Raw genomic sequence first — 25,319 nt, forward strand, 5'->3', positions numbered from 1 at the left:
TTTAATGTACGATTAATTGAATCTAACTCTTGAGGCCCAACCACATGTAGTCAAAATAGACATCGTAGTGTTTCTAATAGATATATTATCTCATAGTATACTTTGACGAATCGCAACACACAATTTCAAACGATAAAAGTTCAACAGAATCTTTAGTTTAGATGGTTAAATTAACAATTATGTTATTCGACAGACAGTGGTAATAATCCTTTATTTGGATGTAATTGGTATTAACACAACAGCGTTAGTGGGTCGGATGGGATGTATTATAGATTTATACTCTAAGTTATGACCAGCATTCCGTTCAATTAGTTAAATGGCATCTGCTTAGAAGGCAGACTATGATGTCAGATTCCTGGATCTCAGAGCTGAGTGATAACGGAACCTGGAATTCTTTTCAACATCAGGAAACAACATTGAGTGCCCAGACATGGTATTTGTATCTACCTTATAATCGTCAAGTGTTAACACAAGGGACCGTTATCATGAAACAACCTGTTTCTGTTAATAGGATGCGCCAATATCAATTTTGTATACAACCAAGTTATAAAGCAATCTGTGTCAATGTTGGATCCACGAATATTCTATGAATAAATGGTTATCTCATACTAGGATGTCGATATTTTTAATATAGTAAACAAACCGCCTTATAACCATGGATACAACAAAGACGTCTAAACGCATGCTTGCCAATGCTTTTTTCGAAATAAGAAAATGGCGTGTAGTAGAGCCCACACAGCAGTCGATCATCCAAAATGAAGTTAAACTATGGAAGCGAGAAATCCCCGTAAGGTCCGTAATATCGGATTCTGATTCGAAGTCAGAAATATCGCAGCTAACAAATAGTTGTGCATCAGTGTCAGCAGTGAGTAGCAGTAGTCGATCAGTTTCGTCATGTGAGGAAGGAGAAATTACAGAAGACAAGACTACAAAAATCCCAAAACAACCAGTAGTTGATATAAGTAAGTCACATCGTATATCTTAATATCTATCAGAAAATGATCCAGAACTCCGGAAGTACATAACTGCAATAAAGGCACATATAGGAAACTTGAAAAGGTTGTCACAAATCATAAGTACCACGGATGCTATTCCAGATCTATGTGCTAAAGGGCTAGACGTTATCTTAGCATGCCACCGAAATGTGACATTGCTCACCAATTCGAGTGCTTCGTTTTTATTCACAGATATAAAAATAGATAAAACGCCAATTATGGAGTGCTTCAGCGAACTTTATGCGAAGCTTACGTCGATGCAAGCATTTATCTTACGGTTGGACCACTTGACTAGTTTGCAATTGTTGTCGCTTTGGGGGCCATATTGCATCGATATGTTGTTTATGATGCTTCCTTTTTTAGTATCGCAGTTTAATGATGAAAAGGATCAAGATGCCTTAGCATGGTCATTCCAAACAGTGGTTCATACCACAATATTAAAGTGCTGCAGCTTCATCGATGACTACGAAGATGAAGTCAAGTTAATGGCAATACAGACCCTTAGTAGCATTATGCAAATACTGTTGCCGATCAATCTAGTACTGCAAACTGAATCTAAAGAAAAACCCACAAGCGACTCCAAACTACAAGTACTATATTCATTGCTTATGCATGAAATATATGGAATCACCACAACAGAAGATATAAAAGAAACTTTTAAGCCAGAGGTATCACCTGCGAAGGACGTTGATTCGCTGCCGCCATTCATCCCTGGATACGTTTTATCGCATACACTAGGTAAATGTAATGACGACGTAGAAACATCTATGGTAAAGAATACTAGACCTCAAGAAATTGTCAGGAATGTTGCTTGTAGAATTGGGACTGTAGCAGCCTACTCAGGCTGCACTAAAAGAGTATTTCCTACAGGGTATGTACATGCATCGCATTATACACTAGAGGATGTCACCAAGGTAATGATTGAAAACAAATGGACTCCTAGAGTTGTACATAACGGTGACCCCAAGCCTGAAGATGGTGATAGCCGTTTGTGGAATAAGTCGAAGTATTGGCTCCTGGCGATGCTAGAGGATGGCAATGTTGCCATCAGGAACAAAGCGCTGCAGATTATAAGGCATCTAATAGTTACCGTCAAGTTTACGGAGAAAGACCGCCAACACCTGTTAGCTTTAGTCACTGATTGCATCACCGACGCCGCCACATTTGACAGTGCGATGGGAGTTATTGTTGCCGTGTCACATATACACCCACTTAAGGATGGTGCGGTCAAAAGATTATGTAGTCTCACTCTCAAAGGATGCGATATAAGTACGAGGGTCGCTATGATCGATTTTCTGGGAAAGTGCCACTACACCACGAAGGGTATCAATATGCTAATGTCGATACTGCAAACACTCTCTGACTATTGGGTAGACGATGGTAACAACCAAAATGCATCATGGTCTCGAAGCTCAATCACCTGTGCTGAGTCAGAGGCTATATTCTGCACCAGGGAGTGGCCAATGATATTAAAAACGCTGGTGAAGCTAAGCGAGTCAAATAACGCAAAACCGTCAAATACTACGAACAATGTGCCAATTAGCACATGTAACATCTATGGTTCCAAGTGGATCTTGGCAATTTGGAAGTACTTACAGCGTGATGAAACAAGTCAGATAGTTCCATTATACCGGACAGAATGTGCATTGAGGTTTCCAAAAATAGTGCCTTTTTACTCTCTACCAACTGAAATTGATTTAATGGTGGATGCACTAAAAACTTTAACGTTATTTGTTACATTCGACAAGGGTGGAGCCAATCAAGACATCTTTTGCGGAGAAAAAATGTTCATGTATATGCATAAGTACAGATCTCGACAAACACTTTCTACAATTAGCAAGTGCATATCGTCTACACAGGTCCCAGTATCCCTCGACCAAAAGAGGCTTAACAAGAAGTGCCCTTGCGTGGATTGTTCAATGGATAAACTCATCATGTCTTCAAAACGTAAGGAAGCTATGGCAATTGAGGATGAATATGCTTGTAAATTCCAGAAGAAAGGGGATATCAGCAATGAGGATAGTTCCATACCACCGGAAATTCGTCTTAGAATGTCTATAAACCCGAGATCCAAGGTGGCTCATAATCTGCGACCTCTAAAATCTATTCACTCAGCAATTGACGATATCCATTGCATTAAGTTCCCAAGCCACCTTGGTGTAATGGTACCGTGTCCAAAAAAGCGTACATCCGAAGAATTTACGGGTGGCAGTATTTTACACGTAATGAATAAAAGGCCAACTCTATATCCCACGCCACTCAAAATAGTGGCAAAACCAATAACACATCCTAATAACGCCAGGTGCAATGATGCCGAACCAATAATGTTCCAAAATCAATCCACTGTCAACACTGTATGGATACACTGCAAACGTGTTGCCAAGTAGCCTGGGTTTCAGAGAGCTGGACTTCAGTGCAAATTAGATACAATTGTAAACACAACCGTCAATCAAACTAGTACCTAATGTCATACATAAAAAGAACACTGTAAGACTTCACTGTAACCGATGTCACAATATCATATAACTGCCAACAAATAAGATTAAAAGTCGGCATACCTGTTCATTGGTATTGGTAGTCTACATTTAACGTATAGGATTTATATTAAAATTGACATAAGCAAGTTTACAGTTTATTCCAAAGAACTATAAGCCTTCTTATGGGTTACGGTGTTACCACTGACCCATAATAATTTTCGCACAAAACTTATATGTCATTATCCGGATTTGAACCGGATGCCGGCAACTTGCGCTTACCCACGGTGGATGAAACAGTAGCGTTTTTGCCCAATTGAGGTAAACGACTCAAGCGCTGCGATAAGGTGGACGGTAGAGATGACTTATGGTTAGAGTTAGTGCCATCTGGTTTTTCAGGAGTGGAAGGTCGTGGCCGAGCAGTTGAGCTTTCCCCGATACTAGGAATCAACGTCCCGGCACTAGTCGAATGACGTAACGAATTACTGGATGATTCATCGTCGGAAGAATCTATAACAATGATCTCCTCTATATGTGGTAACCGTCTGTTTACTTTAGTGGATTTACCGTTAGGATGTTTATCTGTGGAATCTGGTTCGCTTGGAGGGCTTGCGTCACCAAGACGTTTGCCGTAACTTACTGGCAATTCACCATTAGCAGAATGATCCTGAAGAATGTCGTTAACATCAACCTCAACGGGGTAAACACAGTCTACCCAACGCTCAGAACCGCCCAAACCAGTGTACTCCCCGGAACTGTCAAGATGGACAGTAGATACACTACGAGATACCGATGATAATATAGATTCGACATAACCGTCAATAAACAAATCTATAGGCTTTACGATCAACGGACATTCAGGGCACCTCCAGCGTGCACTGAATGTAGACATATTGTGCATCACATGAAGGTAAGCACGCAGGTCGAAACACTGCAAATGTTTGCAATGCTTACCACGAGCTGGAATTGTCATACGATCCAATGTAATAGGACAGTTCAATTCGATCTTGTGCCCCTTGTCGAGACAAATAACCTCATCATCTTCACAGTGGTCATTCATCATGCTCAAAAGATGTTCTTTGGCAGGACCAGCGGCCATGTGGCGCTTCTTCTTAATGGAAGATACAATCTGATCCACTGAAACACGACGACAGACCATAAGTACAATCAAATAACCTGGAGCTGTTGTTTCACCAGAAGTAGCACGAATCTCAATATGGTTAATACCAGAACGAATCGCATATGTCACCCTTACTGGATTGTCCTTGCGATTGTGACCAAAAACGGGCTCTTTCACCCTGTGAACCACCTCACCGTTTACATGGAATTCAAAAGTCTTGGGCCATTGGTGGATAGCTTTAGATACACCTAGCGGTACAGATACCAAAACCATCTCCTTACGCTCCGAAGCCCACTTTTCCAAATCTTCAACCTCAGTGCTGAACACAGCAGTACCTGAACTCAAAGTGCCATACCATTGATAGTCCAATACCCTGTTAAATGGGTCCAACGTGTGAAGCTGACATAAAAGGCACTCAAATTCTTCATCTGGGCCATCCATAACCACGCAATTACGGTGACTCAACTTTTCACAGGAACGGCATCGTACATATCTCGACAGAGAACTGCCTTCAATGCCGTGGCAAATACAGTACTGAAAGTCAGTAGAAGCAGCCACAACCGCCGTCATTGTTACTAACCGAGTGAAACTCCCGCCTAATTTGTCATAGAAAATAAAGCTGATGAATACGAACAGCGCTGTTTAACGGAATCGAAAGGTTAACGAAGCAGCATCCAGACCTACACAAAAACAACTATCCAAGTAAAACCGAACAAGTGTTACAAATATACCTCATTCAGCGGTTTGCCGTATCATAAGAGCCATATATAACGACACACAAGCAATCTAGTTGGATTTTATCTTACCTGTAAACACAACAGATCTAGATCATCACGTGGCAATAAAACAAGAAATTACACATGACACAGAATATAAAACGTAACAATTAAACTAGTAGATGTGTAGAGAGATTCCTAGTGTTTGAAGATAGACAAGATCCCGCATATGTCGTATATTACTTATTAACCATCATATGATCAAACATTCTTTTAAATACAATGTGTGTAACAAAAATGATAATCTTAATGGCGTGTAACATTTATTGCAACACAAGTTAATGTGGATAATAAGAAATATAACTTTTGCCGGTGCAATGTAATAATGTACAACACCATGGTCATGTGGTAACACCATCGAGAATAACTTATGCCTAGTTAACACAACTGCTTAGTTTTGCTTCCATATACAATAAAGGAGCTGTGGTTTGCTATTGCATAAGGTGTGTATTCTATGTGTGAGCTCTCTGCGTAGAAATCATACCTACCATGTTGAATCGCCGTGTGCAATGGTAGCCATGTGCTATCCCTGAGCATATACGTTGTATATAACAAAGTGGGCTATTACGTCAATATGAAGATTGTCTGTACGCTTTAGAAAGGTATTGCAACTTTGATGTTCGATGTGTTATTGATGTTATTATTTTACATGATTAGGAATATCGTATTAACCAATTCTCGACGATTTGCTAGTCACTTTAGCTGTTATGTTGCTTTATACATGAATGTTCATATGAAAGTGGCATACTCCTTTAATTTGTATGTAGTATCTAGAACGCTTTCTTACAGAGTAGAAAGCAGTTGTGCAGCCTACTCATCTATGCATTGAATTATAACAAAGACATATTTGCGAGATCATATGGTTCTTTATGAAGGATTGTTTGTTATGTGTGTATCTGTGGCCGTTTAAGAGAATGTTTGCTCTTAATGGCAATGTTGCTAGCTTTTGTATGTTGATTTAGATGTATCGTACTCGCTGGGTCATGATGTATGTGACCACTATTTTATCTCTGCATGAAATTGTGCGTTAAAATAACAACTATGTAAATAAAATCATTATGCCATATCACAGATTAGGTGTATATATCATAGACTACGGTATAGAAACAGCTAGACACTGAAACGTAATAGGACAGAATCAAGATTATAGGAATTATTCAAAATAATTATTCGAACTTCTTACATCCGTTTATATCAATATGATATATTATACGTTTTATATGAATGTGTTAATGGCAAGCAGTCTCAACCGTATGTTTTGAAGAGTGATCGTCTCTGTGTGTGGAAGGTAACCGCATGGGACGAAGGTGAGGGATAATGCTAGTGATCATACCCACATACTTGAAAACAGATCGGGGTTTATTGATATATTTATATTTAACCTCGAAACCAAAGTGGAATCATGTTTATTCAACGCAGCATATCACTCCAAAAACAAGTAGCGGCATCCCTCGCAGGTGCTGGTTTAATCGGTTGCTTTTGCAGTCAAATTTTAAAATTACCACTTGGAATTGAAGCCGTATCTGTAACGAGTAGGTATCTGGTAACGCAAAGTGATAAACACAAGATTGCGTCCATCCTGTTCAATCACGCCGAAGCGCAGGTGTCTAGGCCTATATCAGAAGCTTTTTTATTTTCCTCTAATACTGATAAAAGGCGATTTTCAACTACTGTGACAACAGCAAAGGCTTACAATAGTGAAATGGCGGATTCCAACAACATTCCTGTATGGGCATCGGATGCCTTCAAGACAACACACGATGCTTTCGAGAAGGTTAGGCATGCCTACATCCCAGAGCTGGGAATGGCGGCAGTAATATACAACCATAAACCAACAGGTCTCAATGTAGTGTCCCTTGTTACCGATATCAGCAGCGGCAGGGAGATGTGCTTCGATATCGTGATTCCAACTCCACCATTCAATGACTGTGGATGTCCTCATATACTAGAACACGCAGTGCTAGAGGGTTCTAAAAAGTACCCAAGCAAGGGTGGATTTTCACTCTTATTACAAGGAGGCTTCCAGAGCTTTGTAAATGCTTTCACATACAAGGACAGGACATCGTATCTATTCGCCTCAACCAACGAAAAGGATTTTTACATCACAGCTGATTTCTACATGAATGCAGTATTTCAACCAAATATACGCCATGAAGAAAGGATATTTAGACAAGAAGCGTGGCATTACAAGGTGAAGAAGTATGACGCAAATACTAAAACGGAAGAAGATGACGGTATAGTGGTTCATGATCGTCATATAAGTTACGGGGGCATTGTGTACAGTGAAATGCAAAAAGCATACTCCGACCCGATTTCCAGAGGCCAAGACTATATATACCAAACCCTCTTTTCCAATTGTTACAAGTACGACTCAGGTGGTGACCCCAAGCACATTGTAAAGCTGCAGTACCCAGAACTGGTCAAGTTTTATGAGACTTACTACGGTCCCAAAACAGCGACAGTCTACTTCTATGGACCAGATGATGTCAGCAAACGTTTAGAATTCATTGATAATTACATGACAGAAAATGGTATAACCCAGGATAACTCGTACACTGCCATACCTGAAACAGCGAAGCAAGAATTGCAACTTGAACATTACAAGGATTTAGGAGCTGTTGTCCATGGTTCATTTGGTGCCAGTGGGTCAGAGGAAGAGGACATTATACTCACTGGGTGGCTACTGGATCCACAAACTGCCTCATCTGGTGAAACTGATCGGGTTACTGGTAAATATAGGATTGATTTGGTAGATGCACTGGGAATGGAAGTTCTTGAGCATCTGCTTATGGGTACTTCTGAGAGTTACTTATACAAAGCCTTGATTAAATCCGGTTTAGGAAAGAAAGTTGTTGGCTCAGGTTTAACCAACTACTTTAAGCAGTCTAACTTCATTATTGGGATAGCCGGGATAGACCCCAAACAATATGATAAAGCGAATGCCTTAGCAACGTTCGACAGTATCATGAACTCTACCTTATTGGATATGATGAATAATGGCATTAAAAAGGAGGCTATAGAAGCTTCTATGAACTATATTGAATTCCAAATCAGGGAGTTAAACACTGGCACCTTCCCAAAAGGGCTAATGTTAGTCAACCTGATGCAATCACAATCACAGTACCAAAAAGATCCCATAGAGTGTCTCTATTTCGACCGTTTCATTGCTGAATTAAAGCAACGTGTGGCTAATGACTCCAAATATTTCCAGAAGTTGATTGATACTCACTTGGTCAACAATAGGCACAAGGTTACTGTCCATATGCAGGCTATGGATCCGAAAGAGTTTGAAAAGGTCACCAATGAAAGGGTTAGACACGAGTTAGTAGCTAGTTTATCCCATTTGACTAAGGCACAAGTTGATAATATGGAACAAGAATATGAAAGATTTAAGGCTGTTTGTGACAACACCGATGACAGAAAAACTTTGGATGAACTGCCTAGTCTTACCTTAAAGGATATTAACGAGAAAAATGAACTCATTCCGACTGTATACTATGAGCTTGGGAAAGCTGAGGCACACGAAGGTGTACCAATGGATACCCTGGGTGGTAAGATATTGTGTCATCCCATAGAGTCACAGGGGATCATTTATCTAGATATGGCAATTTCGTTGGAAAATCTGACGCTCGACGAAATTAAATACCTTGATATATTCTGCGCAATGCTGAAAGAAGCAGGAACTTATGACAAGTCGTCGGAGGATATGACGTACCATATCGCCTCCAACCTTGGAGGGCTAACCACATCATTCTCTTTCATGTCGCACGCCAACGGGCGTAGACATGCTAATAGAGACAGCGGTATGGGTTATCTTTATATAAGGTCTAAATCCCTTAAGGGTAAGCAAAATGTAATGGTCGATATCATCATGGATATACTGAAGTCGGCAAACTTTGATAATGCTGAAAAGGGTGTGGAAATAATCAACCGTAAGATTAATCAATTAGAAGCCGCGTTGATATCGGATGGACACAAATACGCTGCTAAAAGGCTCATGAAAGGCTTGTCGGTTGCTGACTACGCCACTGAAATGGCTAGTGGTTACTCATTCCTCGCATCGCTGAAGGAAGAAATACAGCGTGAAGCAGAAAAGGACTGGAGCACACTCGGCTCGAAACTTGATAAGATAAGATTCAAGCTCCTTGACATCAATAACCTAGTTGTAAATGTAACTGCAAGCCCCGATATCATCAAAGAATGGGTGGAATCTGACAGTGCCACCTTGTCGAAGAAAATAAAACATGTATTTACCCATGGCGATGAAAGGCGCGCTGATATTAACTGGGTATCGGAAGTCATTCGAGGAGGATACAGACAGAGCGTTGACGAAGTCATTGTAGCACCAACTAATGTCAATTTTGTCGGTATGGGAGGTCCAGTGTACAACGAAGAGGACGTAAATGGTGCGGACGAGCTACTTCTACATTACCTTGGCACTGCCTACTTGTGGAAACATGTACGTATGTCTTTAGGTGCATATGGTGTCTTTTGTAACCTGTCTGCTTGCGGCGATGTGATATTCATGTCATACGCTGATCCCAATTATAACCAGACTCTGGATATCTACAAGAGTGTACCTAAGGCTATCTTAGAGGCAATAAATTCGCTTAGTGACAAAGACCTGTTACGACAGAAAATCGGCAAGATTAGTGGAATAGACAAGCCTTTACCTGTGGATGCCAGGGGATTCCTTGCACTGAATCGTATAATCAGGGGAGAATCTGACGCCGATAGGCAACTATTTCGGGAAGATATTTTAAATGCAACAGTACAAAACTTTGACCGCCTGCGGGACCGTATGGAACGTTCCAATCAGTGGCACAAGGTGTGCGCGGTAGTTAATCAAACGACTGCTAACACATTACCCGATAACGTCGTACAGTTGAATTTAAACAAATAACCATAATAATATGAACTATAATTAGTGGTAAAACGTACAATTTGCCACTCATAAAGTTGCCTTCCATAGATGGCAAAGTTACACCTACACGATGTTCTCAGGGTGGCCGACGGGACGTTATCTTTGGCCGTAGTCGCTTATTTGTTTCACTCTTCCACCAATGTGTGTATTAAGGTGCCTTTTGCCATCTTGGTGGCCATTGCGATACTGGTCGCAGCATCGCTTATCGCATTCTCTCTAACTAATGTCGAAAGATGGATAAAACTTGTCAACCTAGGGTTCTCTAGGTCATATGTCACCTACAACAGTGCAGCAAATGCTAAGATGGGTGAAGAAATAGATATTGCCACATCTCAATATAGTATGTTTTATACTGCTGGGCATCATGTTTTATTAGCTAACTTCTCTTCTTCCCTAAATCGGAGCGTTGATGGTAACAAAGAGTAATTAGTATCACTATGTAAACGCAGGCTCACAGGGGATGCTTTCGAGAGGTGGATCTTTCGACTCTCCGCTCAGACGCTCAGGGCTGAGTATGGATCATATGAGCAACATTTCCCACCATATGTTACCCATGCTACCAGATGGCGACCCTAGATATGCTAGTTTCTATAAGGATTATAACAGAGCGCCAAATTATGCGCGTGCATCTGATGAGCTCACCGTACTAAAACGTGTAGGTGAACGATTAGCATTTTACACATACCTCGACCTGGAAGTGCAGAAAAAATGCAGTACGTTGAATATGAACATGTATAGTATGCCTAGAATCTAAGTTATTGCGATTATTGTACGGGTTCAATTTCTGGTTCAAGCACATGTGGATCAAACCATTGCTACACAATTCCGTATGGGTGATCTCTAATATCATCGTCACTGTATCGTGGTGTATAGTCTGGGAATGGGCAGCTAATTACATGACGCGGTAGGTGTGGATGCTATCTTTTTACACTCTGACAGAGAGGAAGGTAATTATAACCTTTTAAAATGGTCTGTTGAAAAGGTTCCTGAGGTCTATTGGATACTGGAGGGTGCCTTCCAACTAGTATTTTGCTTGAACTACTTAATTAATCTTTATGAACCGGATCTGCGTTTGAAGTGAGTCTATTCACACAGTCACAGTAAACCACAGGTATATATTTTCTTTGAGAGGATTCATTGATCTGTCCATGACCCCGGCACTAACGCAAACTATAGTATACATATCATCCTATACGAACCTAGATGCTGGTGAATATGGATCCATCAGTCAATTTGGTCTTTTATTTGTGAGTTGATTATACCACTAATAAAAAAATCCAGTTTGGACCGTTACGTTTTCTCAAGTTGACCCAAGCAGAGGACTTGCTGAACAAGAGCTTTGACAATCTTTCTGATGTTCACATGATAATTATAGGTATTGCCACTGCTGCAATGTCACTTCTGTTCTCGTATGTATCGATATTACAACATCATGGTGATCAGGTTCTCGGGAATGATGTATCTACTAGAATCACCGCGTTCTGATGCTGACTTCCATACACCATTCGACTTTATATACTTTGGTGTTGCAACCATGGGAACTGGTATGGTGCAAATGTTATTCGCTAAGTGGTACAGTTGGTTATGGTGACTTCACGCCAAGGACATTCATGGGAAGGCTCATGTCGATATTGCTTATTTGTACGTGTATTTCACTGGGAGCAGTACGCTTCAAAAGGCTCAAAGAAGCTATTACATTAAGCGATGTTGATATGGGTAAGCTTACTTTGTGGTTGATAAACGTAACAGGTAATCGATTGGATGTGGGCGGATACAAGTATGTACTATTTTGGGGACCCATGTCGCCCTACCAGCTCCTTACTTTTTGCCGGTAAGAGGTCCTTCAAGTATATACAATTGTAAACAGTTCGATTGTCAACTCATTTGAAGGCATTTTAGATGCTGTAGTGGTTGCCACACCACTGCCTCTTGAAACATACCGCGTAGTATACAGCACAGTCAAGAGAAATACAAGGCTTAACATTTGTATCCTAGGTGGTAGCGAGAAGATATGTGCTCCATCGTCTATTTACAAGCTCATAGGTCTATCCACGCTTACAGTAGTTGTAAACGATATGGAAACTGATACTCACACCGATAATATAGCAGATGACCGGATGACAATTTTGAGAACTGTAGCTTGCCTTAACATAACCAAACGTCTAGGAGCGTCAATTGACATACAACTACACGGAGTTGAGTACGCACCCCTAGTGGAATCTTCTGCCCTGTTACGTGTACGCTATTGTTTTTGTGATTGTATGTAGTTTACAGACATGCTACTTACGGGAGTTGAAATATAAGCTAATATCAAGATCTATAACGTGCAGAGGCTTCTTTTATCTCATATTAGCACTGTTCCATACCCCTTCAAACATCAGACGAACACGAGCTTATGTGGAAGATTTGTACAATCTGTTTGCGTATTCAAGTGAGTAACAGTCGCATCATTTCATCCTTTACTAGACACAAACAACTCGGAAGACGGTCAATGTATCACTGAATACTCACTCAGTGAAGTTACGGAACAGTTGTTCGAAATTGCCACTGGTATGCAGTTCCAAATATACAGGCTTGTTCTGCCAACATGCTTCAACGGTAGGTTGTAGCAATGTATATAGACAAGACTTAGGAATGACATTCGTCGAAATATCGCAATATCTATATAAAGCAAAAAATATGTTCCTTATCGGGCTTATCTCGAAGGACCATTGTATCTTGAATCCACTAGACTATACCGTTGGAAAAGAGGGTTCCGAGACTTACGAAGCCCTAGTGTTGGCAAAATCGCTCAGAGATGTCCTCCATGTATCACTACTACAATCGCCCAACCTTGATATATTGAAAAGCAGTATGTCGGGCTTTGATTCCAGCATCCCATTAGAAATAACACATGCCATCCAGGAGCACACAGAAGTCAATGGATCTACACAAATGCAATCACGGGCCACAGATTTCCACGGCATTTATAAAGTTGATGGATACGCAGATGCCACCACTGTTTTTGCGGAATCACGTTCACAGCTAATATTAGTTTGCGGATGGGTGGTTGACATGGATCGTTTCCTAAAATGCCTATTGGTAGATAACAATGCAAACGTTATATGTCTCTCCCCATCAGATGTTGTGGAATCTACGTGTTCCGTTAGTCTTTCAAGCTTTAAACATGACGTCGTCTATATAGACGGCTCTGGATTGGATGCAGACACTTTGTTGTACTCTGGTGTCTTGGAAGCCACGTGCGTAGTGATCCTAAACAGTGAACAGTCTTACGGGAAATATAACAAAATAGAACTGCCGAAAGATTCGCAAGTTCTACTTGTTAGGCACTTGGTTAACCATCTCTACTCTATGTATAAGAAGCACCCTAGGCCTGTTCACATCATAATGGACATACAGCACTCATCGTGCTTAGAATACCTTGATCCTTCACTGGTTTCTTCCATGGATGCAACATGTAAAAGGTATGCTATGAATCGTTTATGGCAGAATTTCGGGGAGTTTATGACAAGTTATGAAATGGCCTCAGGAAGTATCTTTGTTCAGGATATGTTATACGGCCTTCTAGCACATTCATACGTACCATCACCTAATTCAGTTGGGTACGAAATCATCCAGAAATTACTGGATGGTAATCGACAATTAAACGTCTATAATCGCGTGTGCCTAGTGGATATACCACATAAATTTTGCGGCGCAACGTTCCGGAGCCTATATATGCACTATTTGTTAATGGAGCATAAAATATCAATCGGCATACTACGTGCATATCAAGATCCACTTAACAAGGAGTGTAAACTGTTGATACTCGTCGCTCCGCAGCCTTCATTTGTCTTGCACCAAGATGATCAAGTTTACTTGGTTGAGCCAAATAAGGTACAGCAACGTGAAGGTGTTGTGAGGTAAAATATTCTCTGATATAATGATAATAGAATAGCGGACATGCGTAGCGGTCCTGTGGTGTAGGGGTTATCACCGTGGACTTTGACTCCACTGACCCAGGTTCGAATCCTGGCAGGACCTTATTGTAACTTCAATAAAGTTTTCACCAGGTTAAAATAATCCAAGTTTATTTGATATCTCTCGTCGAATTTGAGAATGCATCCCATTGTTTGCCGATTATTCCGTGTAGAATTCATATTGTTTACTAATGTTCCACCAGTTATCCAAATAATGCCAAGGCACATCCAAATGACACGTATAGCTATTAACACGTTATTAGCGCATTACCGGTGTATAAAATGCCTATATATGCTCCTGTAATGTCCATTGAGAAATTGGTCGGTGTTTTATCCTACACGTGAAGATGGTGGTGCAAAACACCACGTTGGTATTAGATATTCACTATATATTCGTTTTACCAAAAAATCCTTTATGTTGCTGTTTTGATTCGAAATTGGTTTCTGCGTGATACGTGTGTTTTAAAATGCCGTAACATCTGTTTTAAAAGCAAGGAGCGTGACCCATATAATGGAAGATGAAGATATTTTGACAGTCAGAAACAGAATGAATTGTCTTATTTTTAAATCATATATTATTTTAATGACTTGACTGTATATCAAAAGAGTGCCATTTGTTCATCGAAAGCGAAATAATATTTTATAACATTGCGTCAGATCGGATTTTGACGAAAAACTAATTGTCCCATTTTGTGCTATTACCGTTCACTTTTAGGTATATCACAACAACTTCAATGCATATGTAACCATAGTTATGTTGGCAATAGCCTAAATTCAAATATTCATGTTTAATGGTAGGGTAAATCATGTGGCACTACATTAAAACTATCACCTTTCCGTAGGAGTTCCACTCTACGGTAGTTAAACCATTCTCAGCCAAGGTAACATTATGGAAACATATGCCCACTAGGCTTCGCCTCTAGATTGTTCAAGTAGAACACATGAGTGATGAGACCGTTTTCGAAAATTATTGGGTTAAATTATTTTAGGGAGTTCAGGAAGTGGGTTATTAAGGCGACAAGAGTGGCCGACGGAGTGTGGATTTGCCTGGCTAATCTGTGGTAGAGATATCGCATTTTAGGATTGAGAATGCATACATTTTATGGGTCAACCACTTCAATGAATTATATTCACAATTTGAGCTATAAAGAGTAAAATCATTCTTATCTATTATCCTATTTCTGGAGATATAAATTTAACATTAACTTTGGAAAGGAGCATCTATCATCTTGTTGGATCGACACTGGAGGATATATATAGTGCAACTTATTGCATCCTAGAACATAATACGTCATTGCAAGAAACCTAATACACCCACACGCATTATGCAACTGTCCTAATTAATAACGAGCCATAATAAGGTTGATTTTTATTCTATGGTAATCCACCCCCACCCTTCTTGATTATGGAAAAACCATGTGAGATATTCAGCCATGTCCTGAAGTGTATTTGACAATGGCAATTGCATATTACAACTACATGATATATAGATTCATCACCGAATTCGATTTTTTTGTGGAGTGACTATATTTGGTATCCTACCAGAATATGATCAAAATAGTTCGAGTGGGAGATCTTCTCATTTACGAATTTGTCGGTTCCAATGACTACATAAAAACAAATTCTCTAAAAAGCTACTCTACATCATATTAATTTCTCTACCATTGTTCATATTAACATGGTTTTAAACTATAACTGTTATATCTATACTATTAGTGTTGGGGAAATATAAGATAACTATATAAATGGCATACACCTGCATAAATGTTGGTTGTATTGTAATGTATCTCATATTTTTAGCATTTGCAATCTTATCTTCTTTTATCTGTATTACAGATGGATTCCAATAAATATCCCAAAACCATTTGTGCTTTGGCATACTTTTCTTTATTGGGACTACAACGATACATTGTGTTTAATTTTTTAAAATAAACATTCAATCCGAATATCCTATTTGATACATAATGTTATCCATTGTTGTCGGGTATAACATACTACTCAATATTCCCATACTGACTATCCTGTTATAGTGAAAAAATCCAGGATTGAAATGTATTAATGGATGGGCTCTTTAAATTGTTATCATAGCTTTGTCTGTAGTGATGCCTTTTCCGTCGCAGGTATGGCACTGTTAAATGCGCATTATGGGAAGCCTAAAAGGAAACAATGTATCTTATTTTCACATAGAAAAACGATAAATCATAATGGGGATACTGACTATATTTGATGATTGTAAATTTAAATGATAATAGAAATAATCGGGACAAACACGTATCATCGTTAGCCTGTTAACAACATGTATTCGCATAGTACTTGACTTTTTACAATGAGTATATAATTAAGAACAATTCAGTCTATTACATTGACGTTATATAGTAGGGATGAATTAATGATTCATATGCCATATGTAAGGGATTTAATGAACGTTTTAACCGAAGGTTTCACGTACTACATAAAGATTTCCCTGGTAGATCTAAGGATGTTGGTGGCAGAAACCCTTTAAAAATGTTATACATAAGTAAACAGGCAAATCAACAACGAAAAGGTTTCCAATGCCCAACAATCTGGTTGTCTTGCAGAATTTTCAAAAACTAGCAAAATATTTGCAATATCTATTGGGTCTCATGTTATTCTGCCAATTTTATATGGTGATGTACAATTGGTAAATTTGTAAAATAGAATAGAATTTGATTATGTTACTTGTTTTGGCCATATTGTAGCCTTTTCTAATGATTAACGTTATAATGTTCAATGATATGTATCAATACTATGCCAACTTGACGATTGGTATTGTAGTGGTGTTTCTATTGTTACTAATCCCACTTGCCTATGCGGTATATACAACATAGTTGTATAAAAGACTGTTATTCAAACTTGGCATAATGCAAATTTCGTTTATTTGTCAATCCCACAGTTATATGGCACCATTATCCAGAGTTATACATTGTGACAATGGTTTCTATAACGGATAATGTAAAAGTTGAACGTGCAAGTACATTTACCAATTTAAAACTATATGGAACAGATTTCATGTAGGATGTATATCCAATTTCATTATATCTGTCGAGAATACATGCCCCTTCCAAATATAGACATCTGTAGTATAGGACATTACAAGCAGCATTATGGTAAAAACAATAAGAATATGTTGTCTCTGGCTACTGCATATAATCTAATTATACTATGTAGACGGCTATAGTGGTATGACAAAAATCTACAGATACTGTATAGTTAGATCAGGAAGAATAATATGGAAGCAATTTCACTCAATACAGTGAAATTAATTTATAAAATAAATACCAACCCATACATCTATTTTTCCTAAAAATAAATTCCGTTTTATAGAGATGGCTTTTCGTAAAAATGATTGAAGTTTAAATATAATGACAGAAATACGACAGATTGGATCAATTATATCAGAACCTGATTTTAAAAGGACAAAAGTACGTAGACTGGCGGCAGTACAATGCATCAGAACTTCATGATAGATACCTATTTTGCTGTAAAAGTCGTCAACTAATAGGAGTATACTATTTACAGTATGGTATACCTTCTGTGACCAACCAAATATGCATCATTATACAAGTGCCTTCTTACCTGAATACAAATCTCATAGACGCGTATTTCCCCCGTGGTAGCTATAGGCCCACTACAGAGGATCGAAATATTTGATCTAGTGATTTAACGAGATTTTTGCATTAATGTAAAAAGGTGCTGTGTATCGTGCCACGGTACATACTTACGCAAATTGCAGGGCCATCAATCCGTTATATGGACGTTTCCTAAGTAGATCATTCGGTTTCCTTAGACACTCTTGCAAGTCTTGGCACAAAATACTATCAGTTGGTATTCTACATACCTATTAATGGCTACGACGCAAATTCGTCCTTAAGGACCCAGTAATTAGGGCGACCTTTAGACTTCTTCAGGTCACATAACTATATTCAAAATAATTTGCTTAAAAGTGTGCCTACCCGCTTAAGTAACATTTTGAACATATTCATGGAAGCATCTGGTGCAAATTATTTGGTGTATAACGTCACCTACCTGGTATTAATGGGCCAAAATGTTGTATAACCTGTTTGTTGTTTATAAAATACGCTGTCCACTTACGTCGCCTGTTACAGCCTTCTTATTTGGGCTATATCTGAAGAAATCAATAATCATTTTCACGATGTACATTGCATCCTTTTGTTTCATATGCGATTCATTGTGATGATTGGGTCTCTTGGCTACTTTCAAGCCGCTTCGGTTGCGATTTGGTTTATAAGTTACAGGTGCTGCCGCTTGACCGTTAGTACCCGTCCAAGTAGGAACTGATATGTCATAAGCATTTCTTTCCTTTAGAGATTTTTGAAGCAGCTTAATGGCATTGTCTACGATGGCAGTTGTGTTTGATTCCATGCTACATGATACTGTCTTCTCTATGTCGTCATGCTTAATTACTCCTTGTACATCATCGTGAGAGAATATTGAACTCAGTACATCACTTTCATCGATGCCCTTGCGCGCATCAGAGGTACGTTGGTAAACGTCTTTGGTGTTTGTTGCCATTCGTATGTCCATTTCGAAATCTATGGAATCCATTTGCTTTTGTATTTTATCCATATAGGCGTCATTATTGTTAACACCAGGTGGCCTAGGTGGAGGTCTTAGAAGATCGGACGCTGGGAGGTACCTGAAACCGATTACGCTAGGGTCGCTCAATATCTTTTCACTCATGTAGAACTTATAAATCTGCCTATGGTATATCTTTTCTTCTACAGTATGTGCCGATATAAGGCGATATATAACAACATCCCTGTTTTGTCCTATTCTGTACGATCGTTCTCGTGCCTGAGAGTCTGTCATGGGATTCCAATCCGGGTCAAATATCAACACACGATTAGCACATGTTAAATTTAGACCTACACCTCCAACACGTGTTGTTAAAAGTAATAGAAACATATTTTCATCACTATGAAACGATTCCAGAAGTTTAGCGCGTTTCTTTATTGATACTTCGCCGTCAATGCGTGCCATTCTGCACTGTCCATAATGTTTCGCCAGCGTGTCGTGGATTATATCCAGCATCTGTATAGTTTGGGTAAATATAAGCACTTTATCACCGTTTGCTTCCCATTTTTCAATGATATCCATCGCTACTTTAAGTTTCGTAGATCGTGAGATGTCACCGTAATCTTCTGGGCGTTCTTGTAAAACCAGGTCAGGATGGTTACACGTTTTCCGAAGTAAAGTCAGTAACATGAGAAAACGATTGCTATTAAACTTTTTGGAGTATTCACGTTTATTGTACTGTAAGCTGGGCAATGATTCCATACCGTCATTAGCGACGTTAGATCCAGTTTTTAATAGTGCCATATACATTTCGTATTGAGCAGGAGACAAATTGCACATTATTACCTGCTCCGATTTCCTTGGCAACTTTAACAATTCTGCGAACTCACTCTTAACATGCCTTCGTATAAATGGACGTACAATTTCCCTTAGCCTCAATGCACAGTTATAGCCAAGTGAGCTGTTGGAATTATTACTACATTTAACTATAGGATTGACGAAATGTTCGATAAATATCGGCAATGTTCCAAGATGGCCAGGAGCAACAAAATCAAGCAATGACCAAAACTCAACTAAATTATTTTGTATAGGAGATCCGGACAACAAGAGCCTATATGGTGTCCCCAAAGTCTTTACTGCCAAGGTGATTGATGCATCCGGGTTCCGTATCTTCTGTCCCTCATCTAAGACCACATATGACCAATTTATCATACATACAGAGTCAATATACAACCGCAGGGTTTCATAACTTGTTATCAATGCAGTGTACTGGCACATCTCCCTGATGAAATGTTTCTTAAAAGACCCCAATGCAGTATGAAATATTAAGGGCTTCAACTCTGGGCACCATTTTATCATTTCATTCTTCCATTGTGAAATTAGTGTAATTGGACACACTATCAGTACCTTTAGTTCTGTTATATTTAGTGTCTTAGCCTCAGCTGAAAATATTAAAGAATTCAAGAATGATAACACAGTTACGGTTTTACCTAGACCCATTTCATCTGCCAGAATCCCACCATGTCTGTTTCGGTATATTTCTGCCAACCATTTTACCCCTTTCTTCTGGTGGGTATAGAGCTTCTCAAACACATCAGCAGGACAGAACACATCTTCTATTAATTTATATGCCTGCTTACGGTCTACAGTAACTGCACTAAATTCATCTAAAGATTCAACTTCCGTATTTTCTTTATGTTCTTCAGATATATCGACGATGTCTGTGCCAACACGCAGTTTTGTGTCCTCAATGAATTCATATTCCAGGGTTTCGTCATCTTCAAATGATACTTCATCACCGCATAAAGCATACTCAATGATTCTACGCACTATTTCTCGGATTTTATTTGCTACATTTTTGAATATCTTTGCATTTTCCCCGTTAGGCTGTTGCTGTGTTACACATCATGTAATTAAACCCACGTCTAACGACTCTAGCTTGGCCTGTAAGCATTTGGCAGCATTCTGTAGTTTAATAACTTCTTCTACGCCGCTACTAGCTTTCTGTAAAACATGAAATTGTATTCAATATATGTTACATAGACATGTGTATAGATAGTAAACATTCAGAAAACCTACCTCTTCAATTACCCTGGAGTCGATTTCTTTGATTCCATGTAACTCCAAAGCCATGGGTATGGCAACGTCTATATTGTATCATCATATACCCTGACATGTGTGATGGCGTCGCGACCGTCATTTCACGGGTACACATCTACTAGCCTTATAGGGTGATGTAGGCCTTCATTGTGAGCACATTTTAATATTTTAAATAAATAAATATACATATATTTACTGATGTCCAATATGGGAACTAAGTATCTGCCCATAAAGATGTCGTCTACACAGGAGGATCTTTACACAAAGCTGAAACAGCTGGAAAAGCAACTTGATTTATGTGAAACTCAGGTAATTACGATTGTTAAAACACTAAACAGTGGCATAGGAGAACTATGTTAGGGAAGAGTACAAAAATTTGAAGCTGGAGATGATACGTGCTCGAGAGGAGATTAAGAGAATCCAGAGCGTCCCGCTTGTTATTGGCCAATTTCTCGATATGGTTGATAAAAACCACGCAATTGTATCGTCGACGGCTGGATCGAACTATTACGTTCGTATCCTGTCTACAATCAATCGGTAACCAGTGTGTTCATGGTTATATATACCGTACAGAGAGCAGCTCGTGCCAAACACCAGCGTGGCTCTCCACCGACATAGCCACAGTATCGTTGATTTGCTACCTCCAGAAGCTGATTCTTCAATTCAGATGATGCAAATATCGGATAGGCCAGATGTATCGTATGCGGTATGTGTCCTTTTGTCTGCCTTCAATGTGCCCAGGACATTGGTGGGCTAGATGCCCAAAAGCAGGAGGTTCGTGAGGCAGTGGAACTGCCTCTTACATGCCCAGAATTGTACCATCAAATTGGTATAGACCCACCTGTAGGAGTATTGCTTTATGGCCCGCCAGGTAAGTATCAATTTAACACTTGTTATTGCATTATTGTCATATAATTTAATGGTCGTGATTTTACCATTGTTGACTATACTACTACATCGAGACATTACGTATGAAAGTAACTAACGCTGTACAGGTACTGGTAAAACAATGCTGGCCAAGGCGGTTGCACATCACACTGGCGCCAGCTTTATACGCGTTGTCGGAAGCGAATTTGTACAGAAGTATCTTGGAGAAGGGCCAAGGATGGTGAGAGATATCTTCCGATTGGCCCGCGAGAATGCACCTGCCATTCTGTTCATCGACGAGGTTGATTCTATTGCTACAAAGCGTTTCGATGCGCAAACTGGCGCTGACAGGGAGGTACAGCGTATATTGTTGGAGTTATTGAACCAGATGGATGGTTTCGATCAGAACGCTGCTGTAAAGGTTATAATGGCTACTAACAGGGCTGATACATTGGACCCTGCGTTACTGAGACCAGGGCGATTGGATAGGAAAATTGAATTCCCACTGCCTGACAGAAGGCAAAGAAGATTAATATTCCAGACAATCACTAGCAAGATGAACCTTGCAAGTGACGTAGACCTTGAAAGCTGTAAGTCATATAGAGTAACTAACATTTGTCTGCAGTCGTTGCTAGACCAGAGAAGGTATCTGCAGCTGATATCGCCGCCATTTGTCAGGAAGCTGGTATACAGGCGATTCGTAAAAACAGATATGTCGTGACGAACAGGGACTTTGAGAAGGGATGGAAGCGACACATCAGGAAGCACGACAGAGATTACATCTTCTACGGCATATAGCCGAGTGTCACTGCCCCAATAACTGTAGCAATGTAGATAAAGTGCATTATGTGTATATTCTACACACATTAGCGTGTAGTTAGTTTACACCCGCGTTATGAGCGGTGTTCTTATTACAAGATAATTGACATTTAATACTATTCCACTATAAATATCATATAATAATGGTGGAAATAAACAGCGATACTACGGAGAAGGAAACGGTGCTCAAGGGTCACCGCATCCAATTGAGGAAACGTTCAGATATCGCTAAGGAGATTAAACAGCTGAAATCTGTGAGTTCTAGGGCAATAATATTATTATATTTTAGCAATCTCGGATAAAACGCGACAGTAAAGCTATAGTTTCACTGAATGTATTTCTTAAGAAGTCCGTTCAGAGGGACCGTGATATTAAAAGGTTCGGAATGCTTATAACTATTCCATGTTTCACAGAACCAAAGCACTTGAAAAGAAGCCGAAGGTGTATGCCAAGCAACCTTACAATTTACTCTTCGTAATACGCAACAAACGTAGTGTGGAATCTACTGCCTTACGTTCGACCTTGAGGGTGAGTTTTTTACAATATAATGACCATATCAATATAGGTCATGGGCTTATGGCATTACGGTTCAGGCCGATTTTTTTCAAATTCTGAATCCAGTCTTCGTGATTTAGATTTGGTAAAACCGTTTGTATTTTACGGAACCCCTACTTTGAAGAACGTCCGAAATTTGTTACACAAGCGGTATGTTCAATGGTTGTTAATGCATCGTTTTCAGTGGTACTGTAAGGCTTGACAACGGTGCCGATACGCTAATAAGCGGTAATAGTGTTGTTGAGGACCATCTAGGCGACACAGGCTTGCTGTGCGTCGCTGATGTGGTGGATGCCATATACAAAGGAACTGATATCGCAGAAAATACATTAAAGAAGCTTGGGAGTTTATCCATGCCAAGCAGTATATTGGAAGGGTAGGTTGCATTTTTGGCACGTTTTTATTATTCATACAGGCCATTACAGCACGGAGATATTGGATCGAAAATAAATGAAATCTTGGACACGTTGTAGCTAACTTCTCACAATAATGCTCTTTACATCTTGACCGACACCCACCTGTTTACGCATTAGGTACCATGACATAAACCTACCCATTGGAAGTGAGCCCCGACTTCCTTTTCCACGAATTCGATGTATTTACGTGCGGTTTCAGGTAGTTCATTGTATTCGCTAATTTGGGAGATATCCTGGTCCCAGCCGGCGAATGATTGGTACACTGGTTCGTATTCTTCCAGGCTAGCGATGGTAGATGGGAAGCGTCCCCTCTCCAAAATGGTTCCTTTGCATTATTAGTAGTTATCTATATTCACTTACCATCAACTTTGTTGCGATAGTCGATGCAGATTTTAATTTCCTTAAGTCCTGTCAATACATCCATCTTGGTGAAGTAGATAGAGTTGAAGCAGTTAAGACGTTGGATGTACCTCGCAGCCACTAAGTCAAGCCATCCGCACCTGCGCACCCTTGCCGTAGATACTCCAATTTCAGTTCCATCCTTTTGGATGTGTGTATAATTATCATCGAAGAACTCAGTTGGGAAAGGACCCATACCAACACGGGTTTGGTAGCATTTCAATATACCAATACGGTATATGGGCGCATTTAATGGAACTCCAAGACCTAGGTAAGCTCCACATGCCAGGGTAGTAGATGAAGTCACGAAGGGGTAGGTACCCATATCAATATCGAGTAGCGAACCGTTAGATCCCTCAAGCAGAATCTTTTTGCCTGCTTTGATTGATTCGCTCATAAAGTATCCCGTGTCACATATGCACTTGGCAAATATGTCGTAGAGCTTCTTGTGATTCTCAACCTCTTCTTGGGCAAGTTCCTCAAAATTTTCAAAGTCGCAATGGATTTTGTAAAAGTCCCTGACTTTCTTGCTGAAGTGTTCCCAATGTAACAAGTCACCCATCTGTTTTCGGTTTGACAAAGCGTTATACTAACATACCCTAATACCAGTTCTAGCAGACTTGGTTGAGTAACATGGGCCAATACCACGAAGGGTGGTTCCGATTTTACCTAATATCGTTATATAATACAGAATCCAACATACCACCGCCTGACATCCTACGGTGTTCCATCTTACGGTCAATATCTACATGTGCGTTCAAAAGAATATGGGCACGGTCTGATATCCTTAATCTGTGCGAGATGAGCCAAAACGTCACGCTATCTACCTTTCTAGCACTTCGATTCCATGCTGAGTAAGGATTTCCATTTCCTTCAACAAGCTTTCAAGATGGATGACCATGCCGTGACCCAATACATTGATCACATGTGGATGCATCACACCACCTGGGATAAGATGTAGCTTGTATTGTTGTCCATTAAGGATGATTTCATGACCAGCATTATGTCCACCTGGTGAAACATGATTATAGAATTATGAAGTTCCCACCGTTGTACTTTGCAACAATATCCACTTTTTCGGAAAAGGTGACCACTGCTTTTCCTTTGCCTTCATCTCCCCATTGCATTCCTGCAATGAGGAAAACCTTTTAAAGTGTACATAATGTCTACAGGAAACCAACTTTGTTTGTATCGTGACTGAAAGAAGTTTTTTCCATTTTGTTTTACAGACAATGTATTGTAAGATTCCTAATGCACATTCAAGATGCTATTGCATAATAAGTGGATGGATATTTGCTTTGGCAAATGGCTTGATTGGTAGTTAAATCGGACTAATAGTTAGCTGCGAAATCTTGAGA

At 39.6% G+C, this 25,319-nt stretch overlaps 8 protein-coding genes across 8 annotated transcripts; 5 read left to right on the forward strand and 3 right to left on the reverse strand.

Moving 5' to 3' along the window:
* Positions 1–130: 130 nt before the first annotated feature.
* Positions 131–3,432, forward strand: BBOV_II004870 (uncharacterized protein). The gene is made up of 2 exons (XM_001609960.2): positions 131–962; positions 996–3,432. Exons 1-2 carry the CDS (start codon positions 656–658, stop codon positions 3,380–3,382), a joined length of 2,694 nt encoding a protein of 897 aa, XP_001610010.1. The 5' UTR covers positions 131–655; the 3' UTR covers positions 3,383–3,432.
* A 214-nt stretch (positions 3,433–3,646) lies between these two features.
* On the reverse strand, positions 3,647–5,669 carry BBOV_II004880 (MIZ/SP-RING zinc finger family protein). The gene has a single exon (XM_001609961.2). It carries the CDS (start codon positions 5,157–5,159, stop codon positions 3,702–3,704), a length of 1,458 nt encoding a protein of 485 aa, XP_001610011.1. The 5' UTR covers positions 5,160–5,669; the 3' UTR covers positions 3,647–3,701.
* A 1,063-nt stretch (positions 5,670–6,732) lies between these two features.
* BBOV_II004890 (Peptidase M16C associated family protein) lies at positions 6,733–10,283 on the forward strand. The gene has a single exon (XM_001609962.2). It carries the CDS (start codon positions 6,768–6,770, stop codon positions 10,266–10,268), a length of 3,501 nt encoding a protein of 1,166 aa, XP_001610012.1. The 5' UTR covers positions 6,733–6,767; the 3' UTR covers positions 10,269–10,283.
* On the forward strand, positions 10,271–14,220 carry BBOV_II004900 (Calcium-activated BK potassium channel alpha subunit family protein). Its single transcript, XM_051767644.1, has 14 exons — positions 10,271–10,629; positions 10,666–10,701; positions 10,739–11,002; positions 11,037–11,193; positions 11,229–11,366; positions 11,401–11,536; positions 11,571–11,698; positions 11,733–11,833; positions 11,868–12,005; positions 12,039–12,120; positions 12,157–12,526; positions 12,564–12,720; positions 12,756–12,887; positions 12,922–14,220. The coding sequence occupies exons 1-14, from the start codon at positions 10,338–10,340 to the stop codon at positions 14,193–14,195; spliced, it is 3,405 nt and encodes a 1,134-aa protein (XP_051623172.1). The 5' UTR covers positions 10,271–10,337; the 3' UTR covers positions 14,196–14,220.
* Positions 14,221–18,042: 3,822 nt separating this feature from the next.
* BBOV_II004920 (SNF2 domain-containing protein / helicase domain-containing protein) lies at positions 18,043–20,968 on the reverse strand. Its single transcript, XM_001609964.2, has 6 exons — positions 20,885–20,968; positions 20,729–20,809; positions 18,362–20,692; positions 18,296–18,326; positions 18,223–18,260; positions 18,043–18,186 (listed from the first exon to the last, which is right to left on the reverse strand). Exons 1-6 carry the CDS (start codon positions 20,936–20,938, stop codon positions 18,118–18,120), a joined length of 2,604 nt encoding a protein of 867 aa, XP_001610014.2. The 5' UTR covers positions 20,939–20,968; the 3' UTR covers positions 18,043–18,117.
* Positions 20,969–21,057: 89 nt separating this feature from the next.
* Positions 21,058–22,620, forward strand: BBOV_II004930 (putative 26s proteasome aaa-ATPase subunit Rpt3). The gene is made up of 6 exons (XM_001609965.2): positions 21,058–21,214; positions 21,252–21,442; positions 21,479–21,611; positions 21,647–21,776; positions 21,901–22,362; positions 22,398–22,620. The coding sequence occupies exons 1-6, from the start codon at positions 21,104–21,106 to the stop codon at positions 22,568–22,570; spliced, it is 1,200 nt and encodes a 399-aa protein (XP_001610015.1). The 5' UTR covers positions 21,058–21,103; the 3' UTR covers positions 22,571–22,620.
* Positions 22,621–22,713: 93 nt separating this feature from the next.
* Positions 22,714–23,620, forward strand: BBOV_II004940 (uncharacterized protein). The gene is made up of 6 exons (XM_051767523.1): positions 22,714–22,845; positions 22,881–22,969; positions 23,005–23,119; positions 23,157–23,296; positions 23,331–23,522; positions 23,562–23,620. Exons 1-6 carry the CDS (start codon positions 22,735–22,737, stop codon positions 23,617–23,619), a joined length of 705 nt encoding a protein of 234 aa, XP_051623173.1. The 5' UTR covers positions 22,714–22,734; the 3' UTR covers position 23,620.
* Positions 23,588–25,314, reverse strand: BBOV_II004950 (putative adenylosuccinate synthetase). Its single transcript, XM_001609967.2, has 8 exons — positions 25,143–25,314; positions 25,010–25,106; positions 24,789–24,972; positions 24,665–24,753; positions 24,560–24,630; positions 23,923–24,523; positions 23,700–23,887; positions 23,588–23,664 (listed from the first exon to the last, which is right to left on the reverse strand). The coding sequence occupies exons 1-8, from the start codon at positions 25,176–25,178 to the stop codon at positions 23,620–23,622; spliced, it is 1,311 nt and encodes a 436-aa protein (XP_001610017.1). The 5' UTR covers positions 25,179–25,314; the 3' UTR covers positions 23,588–23,619.
* Between the last annotated feature and the right edge of the window lie 5 nt (positions 25,315–25,319).

Source organism: Babesia bovis, chromosome 2 (genome assembly GCF_000165395.2).
Source record: "Babesia bovis T2Bo chromosome 2, whole genome shotgun sequence".
In the NCBI taxonomy this organism is placed as follows: Eukaryota; Apicomplexa; class Aconoidasida; order Piroplasmida; family Babesiidae; genus Babesia; species Babesia bovis.